Source organism: Anas acuta, chromosome 5, assembly GCF_963932015.1.
Source record: "Anas acuta chromosome 5, bAnaAcu1.1, whole genome shotgun sequence".
NCBI lineage: Eukaryota > Metazoa > Chordata > Aves > Anseriformes > Anatidae > Anas > Anas acuta.
In genome coordinates, this window is record NC_088983.1 from 54,809,407 (window position 1) to 54,821,720 (window position 12,314).

Genomic DNA, 12,314 nt, shown 5'->3' on the forward strand with positions numbered 1-12,314 from the left:
AACAAGACAACAGAGTATAATCTCTTCTGTATTTTGGCAAAACACAAATGCTACCTCTGAGAAATCATTTGTTTACATTTGAAGTGCTGAGAAGGTAATCAAGTAGTTTTGGCAATTGAGTAGAAATATTCTGTATATAAGAGCTTATCATGAAGGCCCTCTCATTGTAGTTTGAATACCAACACACAAAATCTAAAGGCAATGACTAGTAAAAGCAGTAAGAGGAGGAAGAGAGCATGGAGAAGGCCTGCCTTATAAAAGAAAGTAACATTCAATTTCAGTTGCCTGCTAGGCACTTCCTTGGAGGGTAGCTTGATCCTTGTGTCTGAGCACCATGAGACCAGGAGTGGCAAGAATCAGGTTAGAGTAGGGTTTCTTAAAATATGAAGGAGAGAACAAACAGCCCTGAAGAAGCCTAAAACTCAGAGTATCTGAGGCATCTGAAAATTAGAAAGGAGCTCAAGTAAATGAACGAGCAGAGCCAGGGATCAACACAAGCTAACAAGTATAAATATAAGCCTGAATTTATCAGCAAAAGCCAGGCACATATGACTGTGTGCATATGAGAGTTTCTTGCTGAAAGCAAACAGGCAGTGAGCGACATGCTGCTTTGATTCTCTTTAAAGGAAAATGATGGCAATCCATATCATTTACCTGTCAGATGGATTTGGGAAAAAAAAAAAAAAAAAGGCAAGCATGTCAGGTATATGTTCTGCAAACAGTTATCAAAGGTGTTTCTTTGATAATGGTTTGGTTATTTGGTTCGGAGCGTTCCTTGGAATCTACCATTCAAATCTACGTGTGTCTTGATTTACCTTGAAATTGACTGTCATCCTGTGATACAGAAAAGTGAGGGCAATGCAAAGATTAATGTAAGGCTGGAGAAGCCTTTGGTCTTGCTGTTAATGAAAAGGCTCTTCCAAAGGGGTTTAATTCAGAGTATGTAAAAATGAGTATTTTCCTCATGTATTAGAGGCACCGCTTCTTTCTTGTCTATAAAAGGCTAAATTTAGCCTGTGATCCTTTGAGCACCTCATATTTACTAGTATATTTAAGCTTATCTTTGGTTCCAGGCAGAAATGCCGTTTACCTCTGAGTAGGATGCTAGCCAGATGATTGCACTGGCATAAATGAAGATTACCAAGAAAGATTCCACATTGACATTTATGATTAGGTCTATAGTCGAAACCCTTTGCTTGACCTGAAGAAATTTCACTGCATTCTCTTTATTCTGCTGAACAAAACTGTAAATCCACCAGTGCAGAGGTGTAAAACATTCAGGTTTTCTTTTTGCAATCCAGCTGCATAAGGGAAGCTCCCAGTAATTGGAGGAAGAAGCGAGAAACTTCAGGGTCAGGTAGCTCACCACCTCTAACTGCTGCCTTACCACAACAAAATAAAGCAGGAGAGTAAAGTGCAAGAGCTGCAGCAAATTAGGCTCAGTGGCAGCAGTTAGAGATGCTGGATGAAAGCGAAATATGGCCCATAGGTCTGGTAGTTTCGTTGAGATCCAGTGGTAGGAATGGTGCTCTAAAGATATTAACTGTTGTTATGCATTATTAGAGAAAGGTTCAGCTCAGCTTGCATTAGAGCTAGTGGCCGTGACAACTGAACTGTGCCTTCTATAAAGAGCGTGTTGATAGAGTTCCATTTCCTTTGTTCACTTCCCTTGTATTTGCTTATTTCTGTTTAGTGACAGACAGTGATATATGAGTTAGTCTTCACAACAGATATTCTTCTATGATAATTTTTTTGTGCTAATCTGTTTGTGCTGATTCTCCTCACTGATTCTTTTTTACTGTTTTTGAACATAAATAATCATCATACACATGCTGAGTCTTGTAATTGAAGCAGAGCCATAGCTGACTTCTAGACCAGACTTCTAGCATTCAGCCATTGTGCCAACCTTGTTATTCCACTTGGTTTTCAAATGCCACATCATCAAACTGAAAAGCTCACTGTCTCTCTCGTATATTTTTTTTTCCACTTGTAGAGCACGATGAGTGCAGCAGCGGACAGCATAACTGTGATGAGAATGCAATCTGTACTAACACTGTCAGGGGACACAGCTGTACCTGCAAACCTGGATATGTGGGGAATGGGACCATCTGCCGAGGTAAGTCTGTTACTCTAGAAACAACATAAAAGTGGCAGACTCTATTAATATTTTCTGACAGTCCCCTACGTTCTGGTAACTTGTGATGGCTGGATTCTGTCAATGATCCTCTGTCTGATTTATCATCTGGCAACTGAAGTATGCATGGAGATGATGGGAATTGATTTGTGCAGAACTTTGGAGCAAAAAAGAAGTATTTCTGGAATGCTAGGAGAAAAGGACTTTCCATTTACTGCCATTGAATCCTGTCATTTGAGCTACTATCTTTCAGCTTAAAATTTATGTTCATTGCTTTGGTAATTGTAGATTGTATATGCTATCACCTTTAGCTTTGAAAATTTAATCAGATTTGTTTTAAATTAGGGTAATCAACTCATATCCTAATATAATATTGCTGTGCTTTGTCTATTCACAATAGAATACATTTTTTTTGAACCATTCACAATAGAATACATTTTTTTTGAACCTTACCTTTAAATGTTTATTTTGAAGTTTGTGATGTAAAAAAGAAATGCCTAGTATCAGCTATGCTTTATGTGAAATGGTAGGTCATTGACTTAGGAACTTTGGGGGGCTTGTTTCTGTGGAAAAGGACAATCAATGATGTTTTTATAAAGACAGAGCAGTGAATATATTGACCAGTTGGCTTAGAGAGGGCTGTGTCATGAAGGTGCTTCGTGAATTCTGCTTCTTGTATATTTATGAATTACCTCGTCTCGTGAAAAGCTATTTATTTATTAATTGGGCATGTCTGGTGCTGCATAATTTCTAAATAGAACTGCAGCTACAGGAAAACTAACTTTCAAATTTTTGAGATGACAGTTAATGAAATTGAGAAAATTCTGTACTTAGTCTGTAGGCACAAGACGCTAGATATTAATTTTTAGAATGTTATGAATTGGCTATGGAATCCCCTAAAGGAGTACTAAGATTCATATCATTCTTGTTTCAAGCTAAAGGTCTTCAAGAAGGTTAGCCTGTCAGCTGTTAAAGTAGTATATACTGATTGCTTTTTGATTTGACTGTCTTTGGGTACTGTCCATCTGCACAACAGCGTCACTCTATGTAAAACTGTAAAATGATTTGCAATGATTTAAAAAGGATCACAAAAAGGTTATGAAAATGATGGCCAAGTTAAACCTTCCATCCATATTGCAGTTCTATCACCTCCTTGGGTGATACTGGGGAGAAATTCATTCTACTACCTTTTACTATATTAAAATGAATGCAAATTACACCATACACAAATGTTTCTAGAAAAGTCTGAGTAAACAGCCTGGCTGTGTTCAACTGTGATATTTTAGTGTTTTGTTTTTTTTTGTTTGTTTTGTTTTTCCCTGAAGATAATATAACAAGATAAACCTTAAATCATTCTTCTGTGAAACAGGGATGTTAGAATTAGTTCATACAAAACGTGTTTTCACAGTGGTTTTCTTCATTTGCACACTTGATATTGGGTTTAATGTGCCAAAAATTCGAAGTAAAACTCGTGCTTCATGGTCATTAATCCAGTAATGTTGAAGTAATGAAATTGCATTGGAAAAATGCAATAAAGCTTTATCCTCAAAATTTTGTTGAACTCTAATTGTGGTTAAAATACATAGTTGTTTTTTGTTTGTTTTTGTTTTTTGTTTTGCATAAGCAAATGTACTTATAGTTACCTTTTTGAGACAGTTATACACAAAAACAGAGGAAACAGTATGTTCTTACGTTCTGACTAGCAAGCATAAATTGAGGGGAAAACTGGAGATTACAGGAAAGTGGCTTGCAGTCTAATTATTATATTCACTAGGGATGAGAATAATCTGTCATTACATTGGAATAGTTAGTACTGTTAAGCAGATAATATTAGAATGCTGTTGTGTTTTAGTAAATGGTAAAACTCTACTTAAAGAAGTGGTCTGAGTGTCTCAGACTGTGGTTCTGTGGTCACTTGAGGTTTTCACAGTTTGGGCAGCTAATCTAAGGAACATTTCCATTCTACCCACGGTAACCCCAGGGACACCAGTACTGCCTCTCTTTTGTTGGAATTAATGGTGATATGTTGTAAGTGAAATTTGGCTAAAAAAAGAAGTAACAACAGAAAAATTACCAGGTACCAGTCGCATTAGTTTCCTCACACAAGTGCTAGACTCAGCACAAGGAAAGAGGTCTGGACATAGCAGGACAGCTATAGAGAGTGTATGTTGTCTTTTAGTAATTCTTGGGCTTCATCTTCAAGCAACATATATATATATATATTTTTAAATGATATGAGCCAAGGTGATAAACTTAATATAATACCATCTGAAGTTGATAAATATCTATGTTCTACTTAAACCACCTGTAAGGGTTTACATTACAGACATTTACATGCACAAAATGGTTGTTTCAACTGCCACTGAAGTAATATCTCTGTAGTTCTATTAGAAATCTTATTAATATTGTCCAGCAACACTGTAAATAGAATAGTGATTTTATGATCAAGAATAGGATTTGCTTTTGTGCCCAATTGTGCTATATATTTAATATCATAGTCTTCACGACGTTATGAAATCAGAATAACGCTGTTCTTTGACTTGACTGACTAGTACTTTGATAACATCTTTATAAGAAAACAAAATACTGCTATTTGTGTTTTAGAAAATGTATGCACATTTAAATGAAATTGCATGGTGAAATACTGGTAAATACAATGAAATTACTCTGGCAGGCAAATTTATGACATCTGCAATTTTTGTGGAAAGTATGAAGAAATAATGACAAATAATCTCAATGTGAATACTATGATTGCTGATGATTTAGAAATAAAAACAAACAAAAAAAAAGAAGTGAAGAGGAAAGCAAATAATTTTAAAAAATCTGTAGAATCAGGCTGTCTCCTTTCTTGAGTACAAAAATAAAGGAGGAAGAACTTCTGTGCTTTTCTGTAAAAGTGGTAGACTAGTCTGTGTAATTAAGAAGTGGATCGTGTCAAACTAGATGTGGAAACTGTCATGAGGAAAAGCAGTAGACAAGGGCCTAGTCTAAGAGCAAATGCTCTTCTGCTTTAAAATAGATACAGCTATAGTTTAAGTGACATTGACATGGGAAGAGAAGTGAGAATGAACACAAACAAATTTTTATAAATACATAGGTACCAAAACGTAGACAGTAAGATTGTATGAAACAGAGGAAAACTAAACTTTTCCTATGGGTGTACATACATGTACGCTCCCAATTTCAGTGAAAGAAGTGGGCTTTAGCATCTCAGAAAGATACTGAAATTTTGGGGATAGACTGGGGGGAAAAAAGCAGCTGAGTTGAGATGAAATGGCAATTTCAATGCTGTGCCATCACCATTAGCAAATTTGACAGAACACAGGACTCAGCATCAGATAAATTAGATAAATTGTCTCAATATTTCTACAGACAATAAAAAGTCTTATAAGGAAGCATTTGCTGGAAGAAATTAAAGCACAAAAGGCAGAGGACAAAGGTAAAATGAGGTGAATAGGTATTCTGAATTTACAGATTTATTAAGCTGCTTTTTTTGTATGAAGAAAACTTTGAAAAAAAATAATCAAAAGAACTAATACTGATGAAGGGAATAGAAGTCATAGGTAGGTAACTCACACCATGCCTATTTACTTGAATTCTGTGAATGAATTCATGGATGAGGGTGAAGTTAAGGCCAATTTAGAAGAAGTCACTGAACTTCAGGATAAGACTTAACAGTGCAGTATGAAGGCAATTAACTTATCAGGGCAGAAGGAAAGGTGATCCAAAAAAAGAAAAAAAATTAGCAAATGGATTGTGGTGTGTGTGGGAGGGGGTAAGTGGCTACCCGATACAATAGCGTTGTCTGTCAGGATGCGCCACGTAGGAAATTAGTGGTAATGTCTAGATGAAAGAAGAGACTAAGACAATGAGGTTTCTGAGTAACATGTCAGCTGTAGACAATGTTTAGTTGTGAAAGTAAAACTGTGTCATATGTAAAATGAGCAAAACTCAATGTTACGACTGTAGCTGAAGAGCCAGGGATGTTGAATGCACAGATTTATAACAGACTATAAAGGCTCTTGGTCTGTGTATCCTTGCAGTGTTTCTGGGTGAAATCTTGGCAGGAATTGAATCCTGAAGCTTGGAAAATGTATGTAAGGAGAATATTTTTCTGTGCTTTTTGTCTTCTTAAGTTCTAGTTTCAGTTGTGTTTGGTAGCCTTGCATGACATGCTGCAGAAGTGATGTTGTGCAAAGTACAAGTCACCACCAATGTCTTGTTGCAATGAGTTGTCATCTTGTTTTATACAAAGACACCCAGAAGGACTGTATGAGTCTTGTCCTAGCTCTTGATAGTTTGTTTCAAATCTTGTTTCAGAGTAAGTTCTGCTCGTAGAGGTACTTACCTAGAAACAGAAAAATAGCAGTGGCCTTTTTTTTTTTTTTTTTTTTAGTATACTTAGATGGTAAAACACTAGACATTCTCCTGAAATACAGACGAACTGAATTTGTTAAACCTTTTTTCATGTGTCTCACTAATGCGGAACAACCAGAAGTCTAGTGCTCAAACAAGAGTGGGTATTTTTCATTTTATTTTGGTGTTTTACCTGTTTTGTCTGTGTAACAGACTGTATTTGGTCTGCTATTAATATCACCTTTAGTGGTTTTTACTGAGATGTAGATTTATTAGAATGATTAAATGGGGTGGATTTAGTTAGTCATAAACCTTAAAGCGCGTGCGATATGACTGATGCCTGGGAAGAGAGACATGAGGTGTTGTGATATAAAAGTCAAAACAATGTTTATTCTAATTAGTATTCAGGTTGTAGAATGGTTAATTTCTGCCAAAGTATGGAATAGGATTTATTCTTCCTGTTCTGCTCCCCTGCAGCATTTCTCAGGAAACAGTCAGGGGATTACAACTCAGTGTATAGTAGAGAGTTAAAAAATCAAGTCATTATTTTAACATGAAAATGTCTCAGTTATTCTAGTTCAATTTGGAAGTCCAAATTAGTGTTAATTGTGCTGCAGTTCTTCCTATATACGTACCTTGGAAGGTGTGTTTTGGAGTGTGGTTGTCACCGATGAACTAATCAGTTCCTTCATGAAAAACTTGCTGTGATGCTGGTATGGAAAAGTGACCAGATTTGAACAGATTTTTTTGTTTTGTTTTAAGGTAATGGGAATAATTGTATGGAGTCTTTATTCGTAATATATTCAAAAATTTTACTGGTGACTAGAGTACATCAGAGGCTTGAAAATTACTTCTGTCTGGTGTAACTCATTAAGTCGGCCTATTTCACACTGTCTTAATCTCAAACAGTAATTAGATGGTCATATTACTTTTTTTAAAGAATGACAGTCTGAGAGCTGTCTTTCGTTGCAGCTTTCTCCTTTGTTTCCAAGCAGGTACATTTTTAGTAATGTAAACCTTAGCCTAAAATATGCTTAATAACCTGAAATAAGTGCAAGTGAAAGAAATGTATGCCTTCCAATGTGTAGGTAGTATGTTGACGGTGTAGTAAACAGGTGGCTAAAGACAACTTTTCATCATCTTTTATGAAAAATAGTCGAGAATAGTATGAGAAAGAAGAAAAAAGTCAAAACCAACATCAACAGCAAAAACAAAACAAACAAACAGAAACTAGCCGTATGGGTTATTTGGGTTCTCTGCTTTTTTTTGGTCTCTTTTACATTGACATTACCAAATGCCAGCAATATGAGACTGTCTGATGTGCTGATGTTTTAATATAAAAGCATATCTGATCACTCCAAGGTGACTAACAGCCTCTTAGGTTTATTTAGATTGTATATGGTGTATATGTCTGTCTGTCAGGGGTGGAGTTAAAAGCCCTTAATGGTGCATTGGAACGTGTTCTGAGTAATATGTAGGCCAGCACAGCAGTGGGAAAAAACGAACAGGTCTTTCTGCTTAGCCTCTGGCGTTCATAGTTGCAAGGCTTGGAATGGTTGATATGCCCTCTCAAGGCTTTAAATGCTGTTTTGTTATAATATGTACAAGTGCCATTAAAGAATATGGGAGATTTGACTCATTTTGAGGTTTTGATCTTGGTTCTTTCTTCACTGTCTTGAAATTTGTGCAGTTATACCTAGTATGTAGCATACAAATCACTGCAAGAGCAAATATGCACACTTGCATGTGTTTTGGTGTCACTTGGCACATGCAAGGTACCATGTGAAGTGTAAGACATGGGACAGTCATACTTTTGGAGGAAACATTCTAGATATAACCAATTTAATGATTTTAAAACAATATACAGATATACAGCAGTGAGATCAGAATTCCTATGGAGTATTCATTCTAAAACTAGCAGAACTGAACTAAATCCACTGTACTAAAAAAATGAAAATTTGAAATTTTAATGTAGGAATCTTTGTGGTTTTGTTCATGATTAGTTAGTTATCAATATATTGATAACCAACGTATCCATAACATCTCATTTGTGTATTGGTTTTGAAGTTATATAAACACCCTTTGTAAATTACTAGCCATGTACTTTTAAAGCTACTTCACTTCTAATGGTTTTGCTTTGCTTTTGGACTACAATGACTTAAATCAGTTGTGTTGAAATTAAGATTGTTTAGGATATTTTTTCTTTTCCATAAAAGATCATCATCTAGATTTAGTCATGTGAGATTTTGAAATTTGGGCTTAATTATTTCTGTATTAAGAGTTAAGCTATGCATATTCACCATTATGCAGTCAAATTTTACAGCCTCTCCAAGGGCAGAACATTTCCTGCTGACGAGATCCTGTTCTGTGTGGGAGATTGTTCAAGATGATTTAGAATGCACATCAGTTATGGAAATAGATAATTTAAAAAGCATGATTAATGCATCTTGTTAGAATCTGGATCCTGATCTCTTTGCTGTCACAGATCGTCTCCCTGCTCTAGATTTATAACTAATGTAAAATGGCTGTCGTACTGATTTGTGTTTGCTGAGTAAGTGGTCCAGTCCAGACCAACTGCTGTATCTGTGTATTGTATCTGTATAAAAGGAAGTAAATCCTGTAGTTATCACATGTGAAATGTTTTAAAATTTGATCTTACATGTTTGTTTGCTTGTGTGAGTCTAAAGGGCTCAGTAGGCCTACTCCTAAGCATTCGTGAGTGTTCCTAGGTTTACATTCTGGAAATGGAGATTCTGTTGTTGACCTGGTTGCCAATTGTCTCTTACTGCTTTGGTTAACATTGGTTCATCTAGACTCAGCAGTTCAGCATGAAAAGGCAAAAGAATGCCACAAACATGAAATTCTTTGGATTCTCTGTAGGAAACAACCAAGCTGTATTAAAAATATATATATATATAAAAAAAAATCTTGCCCAAAAGTAAAGTAAGATCATTGCAGGTTTGTTTTGACATCACTGGGATACCTGCATGGCCGCATCAATGGGAAAGGAAGTACTTTTTCACAGAACATATAATCAAATTGCAGAACCCTTGATCACAGGATGGTTAGGAGCCTGGGAGGATTGAAAAAGCTGCATCACATCTCATAACAGATGAGAATCCCAATTGGTGGGTGCTCAGTCTTAGGTTTGAGGAATATCATGGGGACTCCTTGGAGTGTCACCATATATCTTTGCCATGTTCTTTCCCTTGGCATTCATTATGGGAACATAGAGAGAGGATGCTGGGCTAGGAGGCCCTCTGAAACAACCGGATTGATTTACTGTTATGTTCTCACCAAGATTATTCATAGAACAATGTCTTTTAGATAAAGATGGTATAATTCATTTATTTATACATTTTCAGCTGCACAAAAGGGTTACTGAGATTTTCAAAGGGATCTGTTCCTTACCATAGCAGAGGAATAGACTACGGACGGAAAACTTCTTTCAGCTTCCTATTTTGCTGAATTTCCCACCCTATGGTAAACTAGGGTAAAAACACTGTGATTTGTCAACTGTGACAAATGCAGGCAGTACCTGATCCAGTTTTCAAACTCTGTTTGCAAACTACCAGCCTGTGTTTTTTCCAGCAGAACTATTGAAAGTATTCTAAAAATACCCAAGGAATCAAACCAAAAGAAATGTTGAGACTGCAAGGTCAATCATGTTAAAATTTGGGGGATATTTAATATTTAGGTCACCTATTCAATCTTAAGTCACTCATATCCACTGCAGTAATATGGTCTTTACTGACAAAATCACAGTTTTTTTTTTTTTTTTCTCTGACCTTCTTACTCATTCAGTGCATGGTATAGGCCATCAATAGGTGAAAGGGATGAAGTCCTGAAAGGAGGTACTCAGTCTTTTTTGAATGCATTCTCTGGGTCCAAATGGGAGATAGGGACAAGGGGGAGTCTCCAAACAAAGGAACCTCCACCCCCAAAACAAACTAAAACAAACTAAAAATGCAGCACCCAAACTGCCTTTAACTTATTTTAAGAAATAAAAAAAAAAAAAATTCTGCAATGCAGCTTCTGGTAGATAGTGCAGGAAAAACTTGATAACAAATGGCTTATTTGATCATGTTTCTGAAAACGGTGTCTTAGAGTCAGGAGAACTTGCATGGCAATGCGTGTGGATTTTGCTTTCTTTGTTTGCATGAGTTACGCTGGTTGGCCTACTAGTTCTGGAGGTTGCATTTATTTGTTTAGCACTGGAAATGGCAAATCTGGAAGCTATGTAGGCTGTCTGATGGGATAATTTGCATATTTCTGTCTGAAACGATTCTTCAGTTTGCAACTGTTTCACAGTGGTGCTGGTATTTTAGCCTCTGCAACATGCTGAAAAGTTGAGGCACCCCTGTGTGTGTATAGAGTTCTTATCTAAAGTGTTCACCGATAAAAATAATAAATGTGGCTATGCTAAGTGAGCATATGCTAAGCACAAGACTAATGACAAGCTTAAACAGTACACTGAGAATGGTACCTGAAAGAAATGTTGCAGTGAAAAAGAATCTATTCCAGAACGTACTAAAAAAATAAAAATAAAAGTGGTGGTTTGAAGATTGTATCATCAAAATGAATTATTGGGTGAATTCAGTACATGAACTACAAGAAGAATGTGAAGTAAAATAGCTTAGAACACATTAAGTGCAGAGGGAATTAGAAGTTAAAGTAAACCGAGAAGAGGTGGGAATTGAAGGGGTCTTGCTTTTCAACATGATTTAAAAGTCAGTTGTCCAAGAGTGAAAATGAACAATTTGTATGTCATAGAAACTAGGAGTTTCTCTTTAGGTATTCCTGAAGGGGCAGAGCTGCGTGACCTATGTTATTATTCCACTGATAAATACTCAAGCATCTTAATGTGTCACCTTGATGGTGCTTGCGGTTTTCTCTCTTTTTTCAATTGTGTGCTTAACGACGGGAATTGTCAGGCTGGATTTTTGAAGCTAAACTTCAAAACTGACTGTTTATTTGAAGGCTACATGGTGCACAGGCATATCAAGCAGGGCTTGAAATTTTAAAATGATGTAAAATTCACAAATATACCTTTTTTTTTTTTTTTAATTAAAGCAGTACAAGTCCATATCTTTGTGCATGCCTATCTTATCCATCTTTCTCTGTAGCCTGTTAATTATGTTGTAGCCTCAAGGGTGTAATATGTGTATGCCTCGCATAGACTATGGGATGCATTTGCTGCTACTGATGAACAGACTGGATGACTGTTCTCAACTGTCACTTGTACTATTAAAATGTATCGAAACCATTCCCTTGAGCATATGATTTCTGTGCCTGATGGCTTTGCGAAGGAGCTGCTGTGAGTGGAAAGCCCTGGGATGGAATAAAATGGCAGTTGGGTGTGGAGCTATAGGAATGCGTGCAGAGCTTAAATAGGCAATATCCATTCCCCTGCATTAATTATAATGGTTTACGGATGCTCATTAATATGCCACTTTTATTACTGAGACACATGGTTGCGCTGCTTTCCTGACACCTATTATTTCCTCCCTCTGAACAGAACAAAGGAAACAATAGTCGCCTGACATTGCCATGACATATGTTATTTCCCAATAAAAGACTGAGGTAATCAAATCAGTCCTGCATGCGCAACACAGTATTCCCTTAGCCTTAGGAGAGAGGCAAGTGAGAAAATTCTTAATGTGGTAATTTTAGACCTGACTGGGCAAGGTATGTGTCTAACTGAAAGTAAGCAATTGATTCCAAAGAGACTACTTATGCAATTAGGTGCTTAAGTTTTTACTTTAGTGCCAAATATGTTTTGCTGTGCTTATGTCACATGGGTTAGGATGAACACAGACAGTAA

General features: G+C 36.4%; 1 protein-coding gene across 4 annotated transcripts in view; it reads left to right on the plus strand.

The window, feature by feature from the left end:
• The window catches only part of NELL1 (neural EGFL like 1), a 284,268-nt gene that overhangs the window by 175,985 nt on the left and 95,969 nt on the right, over positions 1-12,314 (plus strand). For all 4 annotated transcript variants that reach the window (XM_068684942.1, XM_068684943.1, XM_068684941.1 and 1 more), the window contains exon 14: positions 1,994-2,116. In XM_068684942.1, coding sequence (XP_068541043.1) covers positions 1,994-2,116 — 123 coding nt within the window. The remainder of the gene's footprint in view (positions 1-1,993; positions 2,117-12,314) is intronic.